Below are 19,103 nucleotides of genomic sequence, written 5' to 3'. Positions count from 1 at the left end.
GTCACTAGTGTAGCCAGGAGGTGAGGCCTCATTTAAAACAGTAAATTCATCAGGCTTAAGCCATGTTTCAGTCAGGCCAATCACATCAAGATTATGATCAGTGATTAGTTCATTGACTATAATTGCCTTTGAAGTAAGGGATCTAACATTAAGTAGCCCTATTTTGAGATGTGAGGTATCATGATCTCTTTCAGTAATGACAGGAATGGAGGTGGTCTTTATCCTAGTGAGATTGCTAAGGCGAACACCGCCATGTTTAGTTTTGCCCAACCTAGGTCGAGGCACAGACACGGTCTCAATGGTGATAGCTGAGCTGACTACACTGACTGTGCTAGTGGCAGACTCCACTATGCTGGCAGGCTGGCTAACAGCCTGCTGCCTGGCCTGCACCCTATTTCATTGTGGAGCTAGAGGAGTTAGAGCCCTGTCTATGTTGGTAGATAAGATGAGAGCACCCCTCCAGCTAGGATGGAGTCCGTCACTCCTCAGCAGGTCAGGCTTGGTCCTGTTTGTGGGTGAGTCCCAGAAAGAGGGCCAATTATCTACAAATTCTATCTTTTGGGAGGGGCAGAAAACAGTTTTCAACCAGCGATTGAGTTGTGAGACTCTGCTGTAGAGCTCATCACTCCCCCTAACTGGGAGGGGGCCAGAGACAATTACTCGATGCCGACACATCTTTCTAGCTGATATGCACGCAGAAGCTATGTTGCGCAATTTATACTACTATCTGTACTTACTGGTGGCACAGACGCTGTTTCATCCTTTCCTACACTGAAATTACCCTTGCCTAACGATTGCGTCTGAAGCTGGGCTTGCAGCACAGCTATCCTCGCCGTAAGGCGAGTACAGCGGCTGCAATTAGAAGGCATCATGTTAATGTTACTACTTAGCTTCGGCTGTTGGAGGTCCTGACGAATCGTGTCCAGATAAAGCGTCCGGAGTGAAAAAGTTGAAAAAGTTGAGGAAAAAATAAATAAATATATGAACGGTAATTAAAAAGTGAAAACCGTAAAGTTGTCAGGTAGCAAAACAGGTTGGCAACAAAACGCACAGCAACTCGAAAACAAGCCTGCCAGTCGGTCAGCTAGAGAGAGAAACAGGGCTTCTCACTGGCACTAGAAGTAGTAAGCTCAAGCTTGAGAATATGAGTAATACAAATGCCTGGCCTGGTTAGTTTGGTATGCTAAGAAATGTATTGCATGATACTGTGTCTTTCCCATGTGTCTTAAATCCAAGCGTTTGAAAAGTGATGCAATGATGATGAATCCAGAATGTAAAGCCTCAGTGGCAGACAGACCACAGCCAATAGTCTGATGGAGGATCACTGTGTCAGGCCAGTGACAGTCATCTGATCATCTCCTCCCCCTTTCCTCTCCTCTCCCCCACAGTGTGGTTTGTTTGTTGATCTTCCTGGCAGACTAAAACCAAACCTGTTTTTCCAGGAGGGAGTTAATGGTCTGAATTTGGTTTGGTGTTCTAGTGTCACACTGGTCGCAGGTTAGCATTTTTTGTCATGAATCTGGTTCTGGAGGCAGCTCTGCAGAGGGGTCACTAGCTGGCACAGCCACGAAGTCATAAAATCTGATTTTAAACTTAACCCTAACCTTAACCACAATGCTAACCCTAATGCCTAACCCTAACCTTAGATTAAGACCAAAAAGGACATTTTGCTCAGTTCTGCCTCCAGGAAAAGACTCATTACAATAAACGCCAACCTGCTGTTTGGTCTATCTGTTCAACATTAAGAAATGGAATGGTTAGAAGTGGCCCAGTACCATCATTGAATGCCTGAGCATTTGTGTTTTGTTCAGAACAGTTCCTAGTTTATTCCTACTGTTCTCTGCCAGTGGTCGGTCTCGGTGCTCTGTACCATTCTTCTACAGTACAGTGGTACAGGTTTTTGTAACCAACTAGCACTAGGATATGATAAAGCATCATGATGTACAACCAATAGCAGAGCACAACTTTTTAATGCCTGTAAGTCTACTGTTCCATCCCAGTGTTTACATCCCATGCAGTGTTCTATCTGTGTTAAACTCTGCCAGATTCATGTGACTGAGCGTCCAGAGTCCAGCTGCTGACAGTGTGACCACAGAGAGAGTTGGTTTGCTCTGCAGGGGACCCCAACTACAGCACAGTGACTACACACTGGCTACACAGCTCCTTTCTCTGCAGAACCTAGTCTTTTACCAGGCCATAGCGGCTGCAGAAAAGACCAGCCCTAAATCAACAGTGGCCCTGGGGCTGCTATGAAAAAAGTGACAGACCAGCTGCCCTAAATCTTATTGCCACTCCCTCTGCAGTCAGCTCAGTGCTGTCTCCCTCTGGTTGAGTCCCAAATGGCACTCTATTTCCTATGGAAACTGGTCAAATCTAGTGCAATTTTTACTGCACATAGCTGTAATTCTACTAAGCCCCCACTGCATGTTAGTTAAGACAGAAGAGGCAAGCTCTCTGTTGGAGTCCTGATTTGTTGTTAGAGGAACCAATACTTGAGATCGTAGTCAAATGTGCACTACTGTATTTGCCTCACCATATATTTTTGTTCCTACGCATGACAAGACCATGATAGTTACTCATACTGGAGATACTGGAGTATTCCCAGCAATGAATCACTTACCGGTACCTAACTTATACATAATTAAACTGTACACTCCCTCTCTTTCACTAATTTCTCATCTCAGCTTTGAATACTTAGTGTATTCCCTTGATTTGTATGCAGTCTCTGATCTCTAAGCCTATGTGTGTACAGTCTGTGCATTAATCAATCTCAAACTAACCTTCTCCTTCTCTCGCCCTGTAGAAACTGGTGTGCATATGTGGTGACAAAGACAGTGACCTGTGTGGTGGAGGATGGAGTGGAGACCTACGTTAAGCCTGACTACCACCCCTGCTCCTGGGGCACACAGTGCTCTCGCATGGTGACGTGAGTATGCTCCTAACACACAAACACACGCACTACCACCTGGTGCCGTATACTTACTCGTACACATTTCATTTAAACATGTATACCCAGACACCCACTGCATGAATCAGTCTTTGCCCATCTACTGTAGACAGACAGAGGATATTGTGATGAAAGAATGCCAAGGCTGAGGGGAATTGTGTAAGAAGGACCTTTTGGACCTAATGCCCCTAATGTCTGCCAACACACACACTCACACACGCTGCTTATGGAATGAACAGATTGGAAAGACAGACGTGACGACTCGCAAAACTTAACCAATATTTCTGGGAAATCAGGAACTCTTTGACTAATCTGACGCCCATACTATACAGCATCCCTCTCTCTCTTTTTCTCTTCATCTCCCTTCCCTCCTGTCTTTCTCTATCATTCTCTTGAATTATTCTAGGCATGGCAGTGGCATGGCAGAGCTGTCATACTGTAATTGACATTTGTGTGATGGACAATGCCGTGGCTGTACAAGCTGAGTCCTGTTGATTGAAGGCCTACTACTGCCAGAGCCTCTGTCTCTCTCTCTGACGCTCCCTCACAGCTGGGTAACAGATGACTGTGTATGAGCCTGAACCATACAGCACATATACAGGAAAGGAAACAATATATGCCTTTTCACGCACAGGGGGATTCATTGTGAAACATATATTTCCTTCTCAGTTTAAAGAGGAAAATAAAAAGCAGTTTCTTCTGAACATGGTCCAAGCAAAATTTAGAAATCAGTGTGTGTGTGTGTGTGTCGAGCGCATGTGTGTGGAGCGTGTGTGTGCATGTGTGTTTGTTTATCTTTTCTAATTGTTTGACATTGCTTTAGGATCTAATTTTGGAGTTTGGCTTCTACTCTCCATTGCAACATACTGTACATTTGCTACAGCCTGAGGAGTTAATTCAGGAATTTGCATACAGTGGAGTATTCTCATCCATCAGAGAGGGGAGGGGTCTCCTATGAACTACAGTTATCTGACCAATGAAAACTAAGGGTGGTGGTCAGCTTGAATTTGAATTAGGTTCATGTAAATATTGGGCCACTTGACGTGGGTATTAAGTTTGTTCATACAGTAATTAAGTATGTTTGGGCAGTTATCACAAATGTGTGCTGTCAAATGCAGTGCAATCTGTTTCCTCAAACCTGAAATTCTTGTTACTTTTTCCAGATTACATAATTGGGTAAAAGGAGAATGCTGCGCATACCTACCATGCTTAAGTCTTTCAGAGTGACAGGCATTTCTGATACAGTGTGGAAGGAGCTGGTGGAATAATTACAAACATGTTAATGAAATGAAAACCCGAAATTAAATAGAAAACATAATTAGGCAGAAAATGCCTGGCCTCTGGCTTTGTGGCCTGTAATGACTGAGTTTGGATTGACACATAAACATTCTCCAAACTGAGGCCTTTGACTGAGAGCAGTTTCAAGAGTTCAGAATTGCAGACAGGCCCATTGAAACTCAATGGAAATTTCCCTTACTCAACTTGTAAGGGAAATGACGGATATTGTACAAACAAAATGAGTGAAGTAGTAAAATAAAACAATGTCCAAGGCTCTTCAGTTAATGTGTAATGTTATGTTCTGCCAACGACTAGTGGTGTTATGGGGCAAAAGGCAGATGGACAATAAGTTGAAAATTACCACATGCGACCAATTATGATTGCATAGCATCAGTTACATAAGTGTTTAGCAGACACTCCTGTCTAGTGTGACCCAAATTCGTGCATTCAATTTAGATAGGTGAGACAACCTCATTGCGAACCACTTCACCATTGTTGTCGTTGTTGTCGCTGATTCTCAACAGGTATCGAACATATATGAAGCCGCGGTACAAGGTGGCCTACAAGATGGTGACGGACATGGAGTGGAAGTGTTGCCATGGTTACACTGGGGACGAATGTAGCGAGGGGCCGAGCGGAGGTTCTGGGACCCAGATTGCTACAGCCAGACCCCGGCCGAAACCCTCCCGACCTGGACAGACTGGAACCGGCACAGGTCACGGGGGACAGAATGGGGGAGACGGTGGGTGGATGTCTGTTTGTTCTGCTCCTCCTCTATGTCTCCCTCTTCTTCTTCTTCCTACTTCTGTCCTCCTCTATGTCCCCATGTCACTCCTCAAATGGTATACATGATGAATCTATAACTATATACAGTAGATTATATACTGTAATATAATGTGTTTGTGTTCTAGGGCGAGGAGACGGCGACAAGATGCAGCAGCTGGAGGACAAGATCCAGAGCCTGACCAAGGACCTCCATGACCTGCAGTCCACTCTGAGGGGCATGAATGAACGCTTCCAGGAGGAGATGCACAAACCGGGTTTCACCGGTGGCGGCACCAAGACCCCTGCGGACTCAGCCCAGCCCGAGATGAAAGAGACCATCCACAGCATCCAGACCAAACTGGACCAGCTGGACAACCGGACCCAGGCCCATGACAAGACCCTGGTCAGCATCAATAACCACCTGGTCAATGGGAATGCTGGCAGTGGGAATGATCTCGGGGGTGGCACTGGCGGCTCCTCTGGAGGCACCGGTGGGTTTAGTGGCGGGACGCTCAGCACGCTGAAAGAGGAGATCCTGAGAGAGCTGGAGAGGAGGATGTCTTTGTCCTGCTCATCCTGCCAGTCTGGTGATGAGGACCTGCGAATGCAGCAGCAGGAGATCAGGGAGAGGATCCAGGTAATGGAAAAGCAGCTGAACGCAGTGGACGGACACTACCGCCAGAGCCTGGACGGCCTACGCCAGGAGGTCACACGCTCCCAGGGCTGCTGCAACACTGTCACCGACCTCAAGAACAGGGTCACAGATGCAGAGAGAAAGATCAGCTCTGTGTCGGAGAACTACAATGTCATCCAGAACCGCCTGGATAAGGAGTTGGGAAGTGGTGGTAGTCATGGCGGTGGAGGTTTCGGAGGAGGTGGCTTTGGACCCGGTGGTGGCTTTGGACCCAATGCTGGCAGCGGCTTACCCAAGGTTATAGAGGACAGGCTGGATAGCCGTCTGAACGACCTGGAAAGGCGGTTGAACAGCACAGTGCAGTACACAGAAGAGAGCTGCACCTTGATAGAGAACGACTTGAAGGACTACTTCCACCGTGAGCTCGGTGACCTCCGGACCATGTTCCTGGACCGATTCGATGCCCAGGGCTACCGCATCGAAGACATAGAGCTGGACGTGGGCACCTTAAAGGACAGAGTGTCGGACCACGACAAGAAGCTGACCCGCCTGGAGAACTCTACGGCACTCCTAGACAAGAGTCTGACTGACTGTGGCTGTGGAGGATTAGGAGGAGGAGCTGGAGGAGTGGTAGAAGGTGGAAGAGGAGATGGAGGAGGAAGAGGAGGAAGTGGAGGAACATGGGGAACAAGAGGGAGAGGAGATGGAGAAGGATGGGGAGGAGCTGGAGGAGGAGCAGGGGGAGGAGGAAAAGGAGATGGAGGAGGAAATAAAGGAACTGGAGAAGGATGGGGAGGAGCAGGGGGAGCAGAGGAAACCGGAACTGGAGGAGTTGGAGATGGCGGAAGAGGAGGAACAGGGGGAACCGGAGATCGATGGGGTGGAGCTGGAGGAGACAGAGGAAATGATTACAATGGAGACTCTGTGAAGTCTATCACGTGGAGGGTGGTGGCTAATGAGGATGAGATCCGCCGCTTCGACACACGTATCAAGGACCTGTCCGTCTCAGGCGACTCGCTAATGGACAAGGTGGTGGACCTCAGCCACGACATCCGTAAAATCAAAGCCCTGACCGGAGACAATGGCGAACACTTCAACCGCATTGTCACAGAGATCGAGACACTGGGTCGTTGCGTGGACGACTGCGACATCTGCGGAAGAGTGGAAGACGAGTTGAAGAAGCTGAAGAACAACACGCAGCACACTCTGAGCCGCTGGGAGAAGGACGTCAACGCCATCCGGACACGGGTGGACTCAGACCAGAGCTCCTGTTCGCAGGTGTGCTCCACCCTGCAGGAGGAGGTGGGAAAACTCCAGGAGGAGGTGGACAAGTGTAGTGGCCAGTGTAAGATCCGTCTTGTGACCCCAACAACAGGTGGCGGCACTGGAGGAGGCCTGGATGACCCCCAGAAGCCTCTGGATGGCCACAGTGTGATTGGAGGAACATCTAACAACGGCCACCTCAAGTCCCTGCAGGGTGAGCTGTCCGAGGTCATCCTGACCTTCAGCTCCATTAATGACACACTGAGGGGCCTGGAGCACACAGTGCAGAAACACGGAAGCATCATCACCGACCTGGGCAACACAAAGAACAAGATCATCTCGGAGCTGGACAAGATCCAGCAGGACGTGACCGAGCACATTGAGGAGAGTCGCAACCACCTCGACGGGGTGGATCGTGATGTGCGCCGTTTCGAGAACACCCTGGTGGTGGAGATGGGTGACTGCAAGCGCTCTGGTGATGGCCTGGAGAAGAGGCTGTCCAAGATGGAGGGTGTGTGTGGACGGCTGGACGGCATCTCGGACTCGCTCCAGAAGATCAAGGAGGGGCTGAACAAGCATGTGTCGGGCCTGTGGAACTGTGTGAACGGCCTGAACGCCACGGTCATCTCCCACGGAGGGGTCATCAAGAACATCCAGACCACTCAGCTGGACGGGATCCACGGGAAAATCAAGAACCTCAATTCGTCCATCAGCAATATCCTCAAGGAGTTCCAGAACCTCTCGGAACAGGACCTGACTGGTGAGTGTGTTGACTTGACACTATATTCCTTCCCTTTCTCCCAGCTGTTTCAAAAGTTATGATGAGGGTGCCTGATTGGTGACACACTTTCCCCCCAGCCCTATAGCTAACACACCTGAATAAACTAATTGCAATCTAAACTGAAGACCATGATAATTTGATTATTGGAGCCAGGTGTATTAGCAGGACTGGAGTTGCCTTTCCCTTGATCCAATGTAGGTAACTTCAGAAACTAAACAGTGCATGGTTTGGACATACAGAGCATGTTCATTTAGACATGATTTACATTGACAATGTTTGAGAATTTGTTGAGTTCATACTGATTCAATATAGTGATATGTTAATGAAACCTATCCTCACTCACACATGTTTTGCTTTGTGTGCAGTTGGTGCAGTTGGTTAGAGGTTTGAATGGTACATTGCTTTTGGTAGAACTGTACAAAAACCATAATGTGTCTTAAAAACGCCAGGCTAACCTTGTCCTGTCTTTACTAGACAAGTATATGAGACACAGCACAACCAGTGGATATACGAACACAATGAACAATGGTCTGTAAAGTTTACATTTACACATTTGCAACAAAGTGTCAACATACAAATCGATGCTAGCTACAATACACACAGAGACCTATCAAACACCAACAAAGATGATTACAAAAACATTAATAATCCAGTCATTTAAACAAATGTTTGTAATATATGAGTCTCACACATGTTATTCAATGGTGGCCTGCTATTAGTATGTGTATGTCTGTTAGTGTTATGCAGTCTTTCATAACTCTCCTTGAAGCTTCTCGGGTCGCATAGGTCTTAGGTCTTAGTGTTAAAATAATTAAATTCTTCTGTGTCTGGTGGGAACATAGAAATATATAGAGGACTTTAGATGGATATAATTAATTTTAGCATGGACATTGCCAGTATCCCTATCCACTCACACCCCCTGTAATCCCGTATAAGGGTTGAAAATGGCATTGGTATCATTGATAATCACCTAAATCTACAGTAACATTGCTATACATGACGTCAGAGCTCAGGTTCTCCACTTGTTGTCTGAGTGAGGGGAAATGCTGTAAATCAAGTTGATGTTTTCTGAAAGATGAGACGTTGAGAATTATTATAAGTACCGCTTTGATGTCATACAAGCAAACCATACACCCGCGAGTCCAAATGGGCACTTCATATTTCTATATTTTAAAAGTCATGTCATTTACAGTGTCAACATCTATGATCGCTATGTTTGAGCTACTGTTACAAAGATGACATACATTATACCCTGGGTTGTCCTGACCACAATTTTTGGCAGATTGTGAAGATAATTAGCCGTGGAACCCGCACTTGAATGCACTTATGACTCCATTCTATGTGTGACAAAATTACAATGTTTGTAAGATCATATTTTATAGAACAAGTGTTCAAATTATGCCCACTTGACCCAGATTGTGATTTATAATGGAATGTTTTTGGATTGCTTAAACAACAACAATTCTGTGACGGTGGGGACGCAAACAAAAAACTATGAGTATGTTGCTTCAGTTAATCAATGGCAAAGGTAGGAGAGCTCAAAACAGCACCTTATAGACTTCCGGCAATGGCAAAGCTCTAACAAGTGAGTTGGAAGTTAAAACATCTCTTATCACCAAAACAAAAAATGCCAATCTTGCAGAGACTCAGATGAGGCATGTAATAGTGCCCTCCTCTGACAGCCCTTCTTGGGCCTCGGCTGATGCTAGCTCGGAAGAATCACCAGCATGATTCAGAATGGAGATTGACAAAGGTATAACAAAAAATCCAAGAGACGCTTTCTGAACACCTCATCAAAATTGATATGCTGGTCGATAAACTCCATGAAGACCAGAAAGTCACAAAGGGACGAGTGACAAAGTTAGAAAAATACCATTCTGACCACTAGGCTGCCATCCTGGACGTCCGCGAGGATATGGAGCCAAAGTACAAGAAATTGGAAGACGCCATCTCTAAACTCGAGGAGAAATTCGATATTCACGAAAATGTCCAAAAGCGCTTGAATTTGAGATTTCCAGGTTCCCTGGGGGTTGTGGAGGGAAGAGACGCCATCTCCTTTCTACAGAAATGGATTCACAAAATTCTGAACCTACCCCTATAATTTTTCCGGATATTTCTCCCATACTACATCAGAGGAGGAGGGCTTTCTCCCCACAGATGAGGCTCCTGCAGCAGGCTGGCTTGGCATGCAGCCTGCGCTACCCGGCGACTTTGTGGATCGAAACCAAGAATGGTGAGCGCATATTTGACTCTGTGAAGATGGCTGAAACATACACGAGGAAAGAACTCCCTGACTTGTTCACTCCTACTACATCATGATTTACTGTCTTTGAACTTGTAGTAGATATAGATCTAGTTGATAGTGACCTGTTAGAACATGAGGATACAGCAAAATGACTTATAGGATCGACTGGCTGGCACATCTGGCTGGCTAGATGGCTAGCTTGATAATGACTGGCGAGGTAACATTGGATCAAAGCTAATGTTGGCTGTGCTATTTAGCCAGCTCGCTAAGTTTAGGCTGTGACTCTAGCTATAGGCACACTAATCCAGGTAGTTACATTTTTTTCTGTATACTTTTACTTTACGCACAGAGGTCCAGGTTTAGTTAAACAGTTATGTGGCTTTAGACTGGTTTGAAGCCTAACTACAGTTGAAGTCGGAAGTTTACATACACTTTAGCTAAATACATTTAAACTCAGTTTTTCACAATTCCTGACATTTAATCCTGGTTACAATTCCCTGTTTTAGGTCAGTTAGGATCACCACTTTATTTTAAGAATGTGAAATGTCAGAATAACAGTAGAGAGAATGATTTACTTCCGCTTGTATTTCTTTCATCACATTCCCAGTCGTTCAGAAGTTTACAAACCCTGAATTAGTATTTGGTAGCATTGCCTTTAAATTGTTTAACTTGGGTAAAACGTTTCAGGTAGCCTTCCACAAGCTTCCCACAATAAGTTGGGTGAATTTTGAACCATTCTTCCTGACAGAGCTGGTGTAACTGAGTCAGGTTTGTAGGCCTCCTTGCTTTGCACACACCTTTTCAGTTCTGCCCACAAATGTTCTATAGGATTGAGATCAGGGCTTTGTGATGGCCATTATAATACTTTGACTTTGTTGTCCTTAAGCCATTTTGCCTCAACTTTGGAAGTATGCTTGGGTCATTGTCATTTGCGACCAAGCTTTAACTTCCTGACTAATGAGATGCTGTCTTGAGATTCCTGTCTTGAGATGCTGCTTCAATATATCCACATTTCTTACCTCATGATACCATCTATTTTGTGTGCACCAGTCCCTCCTGCAGCAAAGCACCCCCACAACATGATGCTGCCACCCCAGTGCTTCACGGTTTGGATGGGGTTCCTCGGCTTGCAAGCATCCCCCTTTTTCCTCCAAACATAACAATGGTCATTATGGCCAAACTGTTCTATTTTTGTTTCATCAGACCAGAGGACATTGCTCCAAAAAGCACGGTCTAAGTCCCCATGTGCAGTTGCAAACCATAGTCTGGCTGTTTTATGTCGGTTTTGGAGCAGTGGCTTCTTCCTTGCTGAGCGGCCTTTCAGGTTATGTCGATATAGGACTCGTTTTACTGTGGATATAGATACTTTTGTACCTGTTTCCTCCAGCATCTTCACAAGATCCTTTGCTGTTGTTCTGGGATTGATTTGCACTTTTCGCACCAAAGTACGTTCATCTCTAGGAGACAGAACCCATCTCCTTCCTGAGCGGTATGACGGCTGCGTGGTCCCATGGTGTTTATGCTTGCGTACTATTGCTTGTACAGATGAACGTGGTACCTTCAGATGTTTGGAAATTGCTCCCAAGGATGAACCAGACTTGTGAAGGTCTACAATTATTTTTCTGAGGTCTTGGCTGATTTCTTTTGATTTCCCATGATGTCAAGCAAAGAGGCACTGAGTTTGAAGGTAGACCAAATCAAATCAAATTTATTTATATAGCCCTTCGTACATCAGCTGATATCTCAAAGTGCTGTACAGAAACCCAGCCTAAAACCCCGAACAGCAAGCAATGCAGGTGTAGAAGCACGGTGGCTAGGAAAAATGTGGGGTGGCCAGTCCTCTTCTGGCTGTGCCGGGTGGAGATTATAACAGAACATGGCCAAGATGTTCAAATGTTCATAAATGACCAGCATGGTCGAATAATAATAAGGCAGAACAGTTGAAACTGGAGCAGCAGCACGGCCAGGTGGACTGGGGACTGCAAGGAGTCATCATGTCAGGTAGTCCTGGGGCATGGTCCTAGGGCTCAGGTCCTCCGAGAGAGAGAAAGAAAGAGAGAAAGAGAGAAGGAGAGAATTAGAGAACGCACACTTAGATTCACACAGGACACCGAATAGGACAGGAGAAGTACTCCAGATATAACAAACTGACCCTAGCCCCCCGACACATAAACTACTGCAGCATAAATACTGGAGGCTGAGACAGGAGGGGTCAGGAGAGACTGTGGCCCCATCCGAGGACACCCCCGGACAGGGCCAAACAGGAAGGATATAACCCCACCCACTTTGCCAAAGCACAGAGGGATATCTTCAACCACCAACTTACCATCCTGAGACAAGGCTGAGTATAGCCCACAAAGATCTCTGCCATGGCACAACCCAAGGGGGGGCGCCAACCCAGACAGGATGACCACATCAGTGAATCAACCCACTCAGGTGACGCACCCCTTCCAGGGACGGCATGAGAGAGCCCCAGTAAGCCAGTGACTCAGCCCCTGTAATAGGGTTAGAGGCAGAGAATCCCAGTGGAAAGAGGGGAACCGGCCAGGCAGAGACAGCAAGGGCGGTTCGTTGCTCCAGAGCCTTTCCGTTCACCTTCCCACTCCTGGGCCAGACTACACTCAATCATATGACCCACTGAAGAGATGAGTCTTCAGTAAGGACTTAAAGGTTGAGACCGAGTTTGCGTCTCTGACATGGGTAGGCAGACCATTCCATAAAAATGGAGCTCTATAGGAGAAAGCCCTGCCTCCAGCTGTTTGCTTAGAAATTCTAGGGACAATTAGGAGGCCTGCGTCTTGTGACCGTAGCGTACGTGTAGGTATGTATGGCAGGACCAAATCAGAGAGATAGGTAGGAGCAAGCCCATGTAATGCTTTGTAGGTTAGCAGTAAAACCTTGAAATCAGCCCTTGCTTTGACAGGAAGCCAGTGTAGAGAGGCTAGCACTGGAGTAATATGATCAAATTTTTTGGTTCTAGTCAGGATTCTAGCAGCCGTATTTAGCACCAACTGAAGTTTATTTAGTGCTTTATCCAGGTAGCCGGAAAGTAGAGCATTGCAGTAGTCTAACCTAGAAGTGACAAAAGCATGGATTAATTTTTCTGCATCATTTTTGGACAGAAAGTTTCTGATTTTTGCAATGTTACGTAGATGGAAAAAAGCTGTCATTGAAATGGTCTTGATATATTCTTCAAAAGAGAGATCAGGGTCCAGAGTAGACCTTGAAAGACATCCACAGGTACACCTCCAATTGACTCAAATTATGTCAATTAGCCTATCAGAAGCTGATAAAGCCATGACATGATTTTCTGAAATTTTCCAAGCTGTTTGAAGGCACAGTCAACTTAGTGTATGTAAACTTCTGACCCATTGGAATTGTGATACAGTGAATTATAAGTGAAATAATCTGTCTGTAAACAATTGTTGGAAAAATGACTTGTGTCATGCACAAAGTAGATGTCCTAACCGACTTGCCAAAACTAAAGTTTGTTAACAAGAAGTTTACCCCGAATCCAAAAATAATGACCAAGAACCTGTAGTGGAGGCTTCATTAGAAGCAGAAAAAGCTTTTGACTGCGTAAAATGGAACTACCTGTCACGTTCTGACCTTAGTTCCTTTGTTTTGTCTTTGGTTTTGCCTTTGGTATGGTCAGGGCATGAGTTGGGTGGGTTGTCTATGTTAGTTTTTCTATGATTTTCTATTTCTGTGTTTGGCCTGGTATGGTTCTCAATCAGAGGCAGCTGTCAATCATTGTCCCTGATTGAGAACCTTATTTAGGTAGCCTGTGTTCTATTGTCTTTTGTGGGTGGTTATTTTCCGTGTTTGTGCCTCACAGGACTCTTTTGTTTGTGTCACGTTGTTATTTTGTAGTGTTCAGTTTTTTCATATTAAAATGGACACATACTTTGCAAATTGGTCCGACCTCGCTTACTCTTCATCAGAGGAGGACCTGTTTGAAGTTTTACAGAGGATGAATACTGAACCTAAGTATGTAGGTCTGATTAGATTCCGCTATGTGTGGCCACTGAGTGTATCCAGAGAATTTTCAGATTTTGTTGTTGACAAATGCTGTGAAAAGTATAGTAAATGTAAAATGCACATACAAACAACAGTGTAATTTTTGGAATCAATCTCATTTCCCCATAGTCTCTAAAGTGTTCTCTTTAATTGCTACCTTGGTCATGCATATGCTTTTTATAATTATTGTGTTGGAAACATTTCAATTTGGCCCTATCCATAAAGGCCAATTTCTTCTGGTGTATGGGGTTAAGGGCTTCCACCATTTGAAGTAGTAAACTGGGTGGGGATTCCTATTGATCGGGAGCGATGTATTCTTCTTCAAATTGTGTTTCCTATGGTTTGTAAATGGCTTTAAGCAACAACACAAAAATATCACTGCCATTTAGTAGTCAAAATAAATTAATGACACACAATATTTGGTTCAGGATCCAGCACTGCATGTGGCAGTAAATCACCAATATGAACTTTATGCTTTTTTTCAAACACAAAGGAAGACACTTGACTATTTTAAAATGGCACCAGTGTGAATTTTGGTTTAATCACATTTTTGTCATTTAATATTTTGTTAATAACTAAAACTATAAGTGGACTTAAACTCTAGTCTAGTTTTAGTCACAGCCATTTTAGTCACATTTTTTCCTGAAAAATAATGACTATTTAGGCTACCTCTAACTTCTAACAAGTATTTTTCATCATAGTTATTGTTGACAAAATTAACACTGAATGGCACAGATACAAAGATGAGTCCTCTGTTTATGTGGGTGGAATTCAATTATATATTTGAATGAGAAAACTCCTCCACTGTATTGTTAACACCGTCTGGAATTTGTTCTATGTCCTGTGTCCAATAACAGGCAGTCTTTGGGTCAACACTGATTATTTCAGTTAAATATATGTAAATTAAGAAAGTTACATGTATTAATATTGTTGTCATTGCCTCCCACCACCCCAGGCCTGCCTGGTCCTCCAGGTCCCTCTGGGGAAAGAGGGTTCCCAGGCTTTCCCGGCCCCAAGGGGTCTCAAGGTAGGGACGGACCTGTGGGCAGGCAGGGAGAGAACGGGCCCAGAGGACCACCAGGTAACAGGAACCATATAAAACCTTTATAATATGTGTTAATGCTTCAGGAAGTGTTGTTTTGCAATATGTTGATGTTTGACATCAAATCACAATTTATTTCAAGTGCAAAGTCACAACACACTTTACAGAAAGAAAAAATAATAAAAATAGTAATGAATACTTAAAAACAAACATGGTTGAACAGTTTGAATTGGTCCAACTACTGAACTCATCTCTTCCTGTCTTCTTCATTCCAGGTCTCAAAGGTGAACAAGGTATGTTCATGTTTGTTTTATCATTGCATTTGAGTCCTACTGTTGCAATGTACTAACGCCCTCAACAGTGATGTGTGTTTCACCCCATTACAACAAAATAAAATGTTATTTGTCACATGCGCCAAATACAACAGGTATTTTACAGTGAAATGTTTATGCAGTTTTAAGGGAAAAAAAGTATTTACTAAAATGTAGCATTCTGTAGCATTCCCATCACAAAGGCAGTATAGCTGTGTCTGATCTACAGAAGATTAGCCTATTACAGGAAAACATCTTTCTCACTATGTTCCCTACACTTTATTTACCTTGCCATTATGTCTGTAATGAACTGTGAAAATAGATTTCCTCATGTCATAACAATGAAAAATCACATATGGTGTAGATAAAAATCATGTTCTCCCTCTACTCCTGCTGGGTTATTTTCTGAGACTTGATGTGATTTTGCCCGCAGGTATGCCAGGTGCTGATGCCAACATGCCCAAGCTCTCCTTCTCTGCAGCTCTCACCTACCCCGTGCTTAACGCTGGCACCATCGTCTTCGACAAGATCTTTGTCAACGAGGGAGAGTTCTATGACCCGCGGACAGGTACTGAATTTGTATTTGTATTTATTTTTGATCCCCATTAGCTGCTGCCAAGGTTACTCTTCCTGGGGTCCGGCAAAATGAAGGCAGTAAAACTTTACATAACATTCATTACAGAATACACAGCACACTAAGTGTGTGCCCTCAGGCCCATACTCCACTACCACATATCTACAATGCAAAATCCATGTCTACATGTTTGTATAGTGTGTATGTTATCATGTGTTTGTATGCTTGTGTCTGTGCCTATGTTTGTGTTACTTCACAATCCCCGCTGTTCCTTAACCTTTTTGGGATAGGGGGCAGCATTTTCACTTTTTGAATGATGTCTGTGAATATAACATAACTCGAATGGCAGGTGAAAACCTGAGAAAAATCCAACCCGGAAGTGGGACATCTGAGGTTTGTAGTTTTTCAAAGCTTGGTCTACCGAATACACATTGAGATATGGATAAAGTTGCACTTCCTACGGCTTACACTAGATGTCAACCGTGTTTAGAAACTTAAATGAGGATTTTACTATAAAGGAGGGGCTCATGAGACCTCTGAATCAGTGGTCTGGCATAGTGCCTTGGTCTCATGACGCGCGCTCCCAACAAAGTTACCTCTCGTTCCAGTGCATTTCTGAAGACAAAGGAATTCTCCGGTTGGAACATTATTGATGTTTTATGTTAAAAACATCCTAAAGATTGATTCCGTACTTCGTTTGACATGTTTCTAAAGGACTGTAATGGAAAATTTCGAGTTTTTGTCTGGATGAAGTGCCTGCGCCTCATGAAGATGGATTACTGGGCTGAACACACTAACAATAAGTGGCTATTTGGACAGAAATGATGGAACTTTATGGAACAAATCAGTAATTTATTGTCGAACTGGGATTCCTGGGAATGCCTTCTGATGAAGATCATCAAAGGTAAGTGAATATTTACGGTGTTGTTTCTAACACTGTTGATTCCAAAATGGAGGATATTCCTCTGGCTGTTTTGGGTTCTGAACGCCGTTCTCAGATTATGCTTTTTCTGTAAAAAAAAATTGGAAATCTGACACACATTAAGGAGAAGTCTAACTTTAATTCTGTGAATAACACTTGTATCTTATATCAATGTTTATTATGAGTATTTCTGCAAAATCACCGGATGTTTTGGAATCAAAACATTACTGCACATAAGGCACCAATGTAAACTGAGATTTTTGGATATAAATATGCACATTATCGAACAAAACATACATGCATTGTGTAACATGATGTCCTATGAGTGTCATCTAATGAAGATCATCAAAGGTTAGTGATTAATTGTATCTATATTTCTGCTTTTTGTGACTCCTATCTTTGGCTGGAAAAATGGATGTGTGTTTTTTCGACTTGGCTATGACCTAACATAATCATATGTTGTGCTTTAGCTGTAAAGCATTTTTGAAATCGGACACGATGGGTAGATTAACAAGATGTTTATCTTTCATTTGCTCTATTGGACTTGTTTAATGTGTGAAAGTTACATATTTCAAAAAAATATTTTTCACTCGCTACTTTTTCAGTGGAATGTTGTCGAGAGAAAGGTGTATTTTTACTTGCTTTTTAATATAAAGGCATTGTTGTTGTTTTGAGGTTGAATAAGTATACACAAACATGATCAGTGCGTACTACTGATGCCAATGTATACTGTGAGTTCAATCTGCATGTGAAGCAGTGGAGATTCCTCAGAGGAGGAAGGTTAAACATTAAAATAGTGAAACATTTAAAAAAGTTATTATTTTTAGATAAAACTATACTAAATATATTCACGTCACCAAATAACTGATTTAAACACACTGTTTTACAATGGTCTACAGTAGCCTCAACAACACCCTCTAGGCAAGCACCATGGTGTAGACGGAGGACAGCTGTTTTCTGTCCTCCTCTGGGAACATTGACTTCAATACAAAACTTAGGAGGCTCATGGTTTTCACCCAATTCCATAGACTTACACAGTAATTATGACAACTTCCAGAGGACGTCCTCCAACCTATCAGAGCTTTTGCAGCATCAAATAATTAATCTAGTACTGAAAGCAAAAGCTATAGCTAGCTAGCACTGCAGTGTTGTGAGTAGTTGACTCAAAGAGAGAGAAAGATAATAGTTGAACAGTTTTGAACAAATTCATTTCTTCAAAAGTTAAGGAAAAGCAGCAGAGAGAGAGAGGTCGTTGTATTTTTTTTCTTCCTCTTGGCTTACCTTTCACTTACTTAGCTAATACAGCTAATTTAGTCTACTCAACAAACTGACTCAAACAGAGGGGAATGCTATGTACAGTGGGGAGAACAAGTATTTGATACACTGCCGATTTTGCAGGTTTTCCCACTTACAAAGTGGATTTCTGGATTTTTGTTTTAGATTTTGTCTCTCACAGTTGAAGCATACCTATGATAAGAATTACAGACCTCCATATGCTTTGTAAGTAGGAAAACCTGTCAAATCGGCAGTGTATCAAATACTTGTTCTCCCCACTGTATACTAGCTAGCTAGCTAAGGCTATCCAATACTGCAACTCTTCAAAGTCAAAGTCAGCTTTAGGTTTTCTAAATTTATTGCCACCTGGGATCGCCGGTGTAACTGGTAAACTTCTTGCTGCACACTGTACTGCATGAATGTACACATGGATTGGATTGTGCGTTCACTAACGTGTTAGTTCTAGTTCGCTGACAACGATGTAGGCTCTGTAGCAGTTATGGTATGAAGGTTTGGCTTGGAGAGGTTTCTGCACCTGGTCACAGACAGTTGTTGTGTTGCACACTGAGGTCAACAAGCAAAATGAAAAGGTGAGAGGAGGAGAGCGGGTAGATGCGAGAAGGAATTATACAACAAGCAAAGTGATTATGCTGTATGTGGCTGCTATGAAAGTAAACTGTGTGTGCAGGTGATCAGGGGTGTATTCATTCCACCGATTCTGTTGCAAAAAGTCTTAAATGGAAGCAAACGGAATGGAATGGGGAGGGATATACTTGAATTTGTCCAGCAGAAACTCACGTATTAGTTGCAAAACGTTCCCGTTTTGCAACTGTTTGGACTAATGATTACACCCCAGATCAGCTGGATGCCAGCACGTGTGTGCAAGGGGTGGTATTAAATGTGTCACTGTCTTTCACCTTGATTATTTCAATTTGTCTCTCGACCTGTGCACCTACTTTATAAACATTCATTTGTAGGCTAGGTTGTAGTAACCTCATGATGGATATAGGGCAAATTCGAGTATCACGTAGTAGCCTAAACCTATC

General features: G+C 43.7%; 1 protein-coding gene across 1 annotated transcript in view; it reads left to right on the top strand.

The window, feature by feature from the left end:
- LOC112261472 (EMILIN-1) overlaps window positions 1-19,103 on the top strand; it is a 74,366-nt gene that overhangs the window by 51,398 nt on the left and 3,865 nt on the right. Inside the window, exons 2-8 of the mRNA XM_024436821.2 lie at window positions 2,804-2,926; window positions 4,750-4,967; window positions 5,137-6,261; window positions 6,544-7,647; window positions 14,889-15,014; window positions 15,251-15,268; window positions 15,720-15,854. Coding sequence (XP_024292589.1) covers window positions 2,804-2,926; window positions 4,750-4,967; window positions 5,137-6,261; window positions 6,544-7,647; window positions 14,889-15,014; window positions 15,251-15,268; window positions 15,720-15,854 — 2,849 coding nt within the window. The remainder of the gene's footprint in view (window positions 1-2,803; window positions 2,927-4,749; window positions 4,968-5,136; window positions 6,262-6,543; window positions 7,648-14,888; window positions 15,015-15,250; window positions 15,269-15,719; window positions 15,855-19,103) is intronic.

The sequence above is a fragment of the Oncorhynchus tshawytscha genome, linkage group LG11 (assembly GCF_018296145.1).
Source record: "Oncorhynchus tshawytscha isolate Ot180627B linkage group LG11, Otsh_v2.0, whole genome shotgun sequence".
In the NCBI taxonomy this organism is placed as follows: domain Eukaryota; kingdom Metazoa; phylum Chordata; class Actinopteri; order Salmoniformes; family Salmonidae; genus Oncorhynchus; species Oncorhynchus tshawytscha.
Note: the sequence above shows the minus strand (reverse complement) of the source record. Positions and strands in the feature narration are given on the sequence as shown.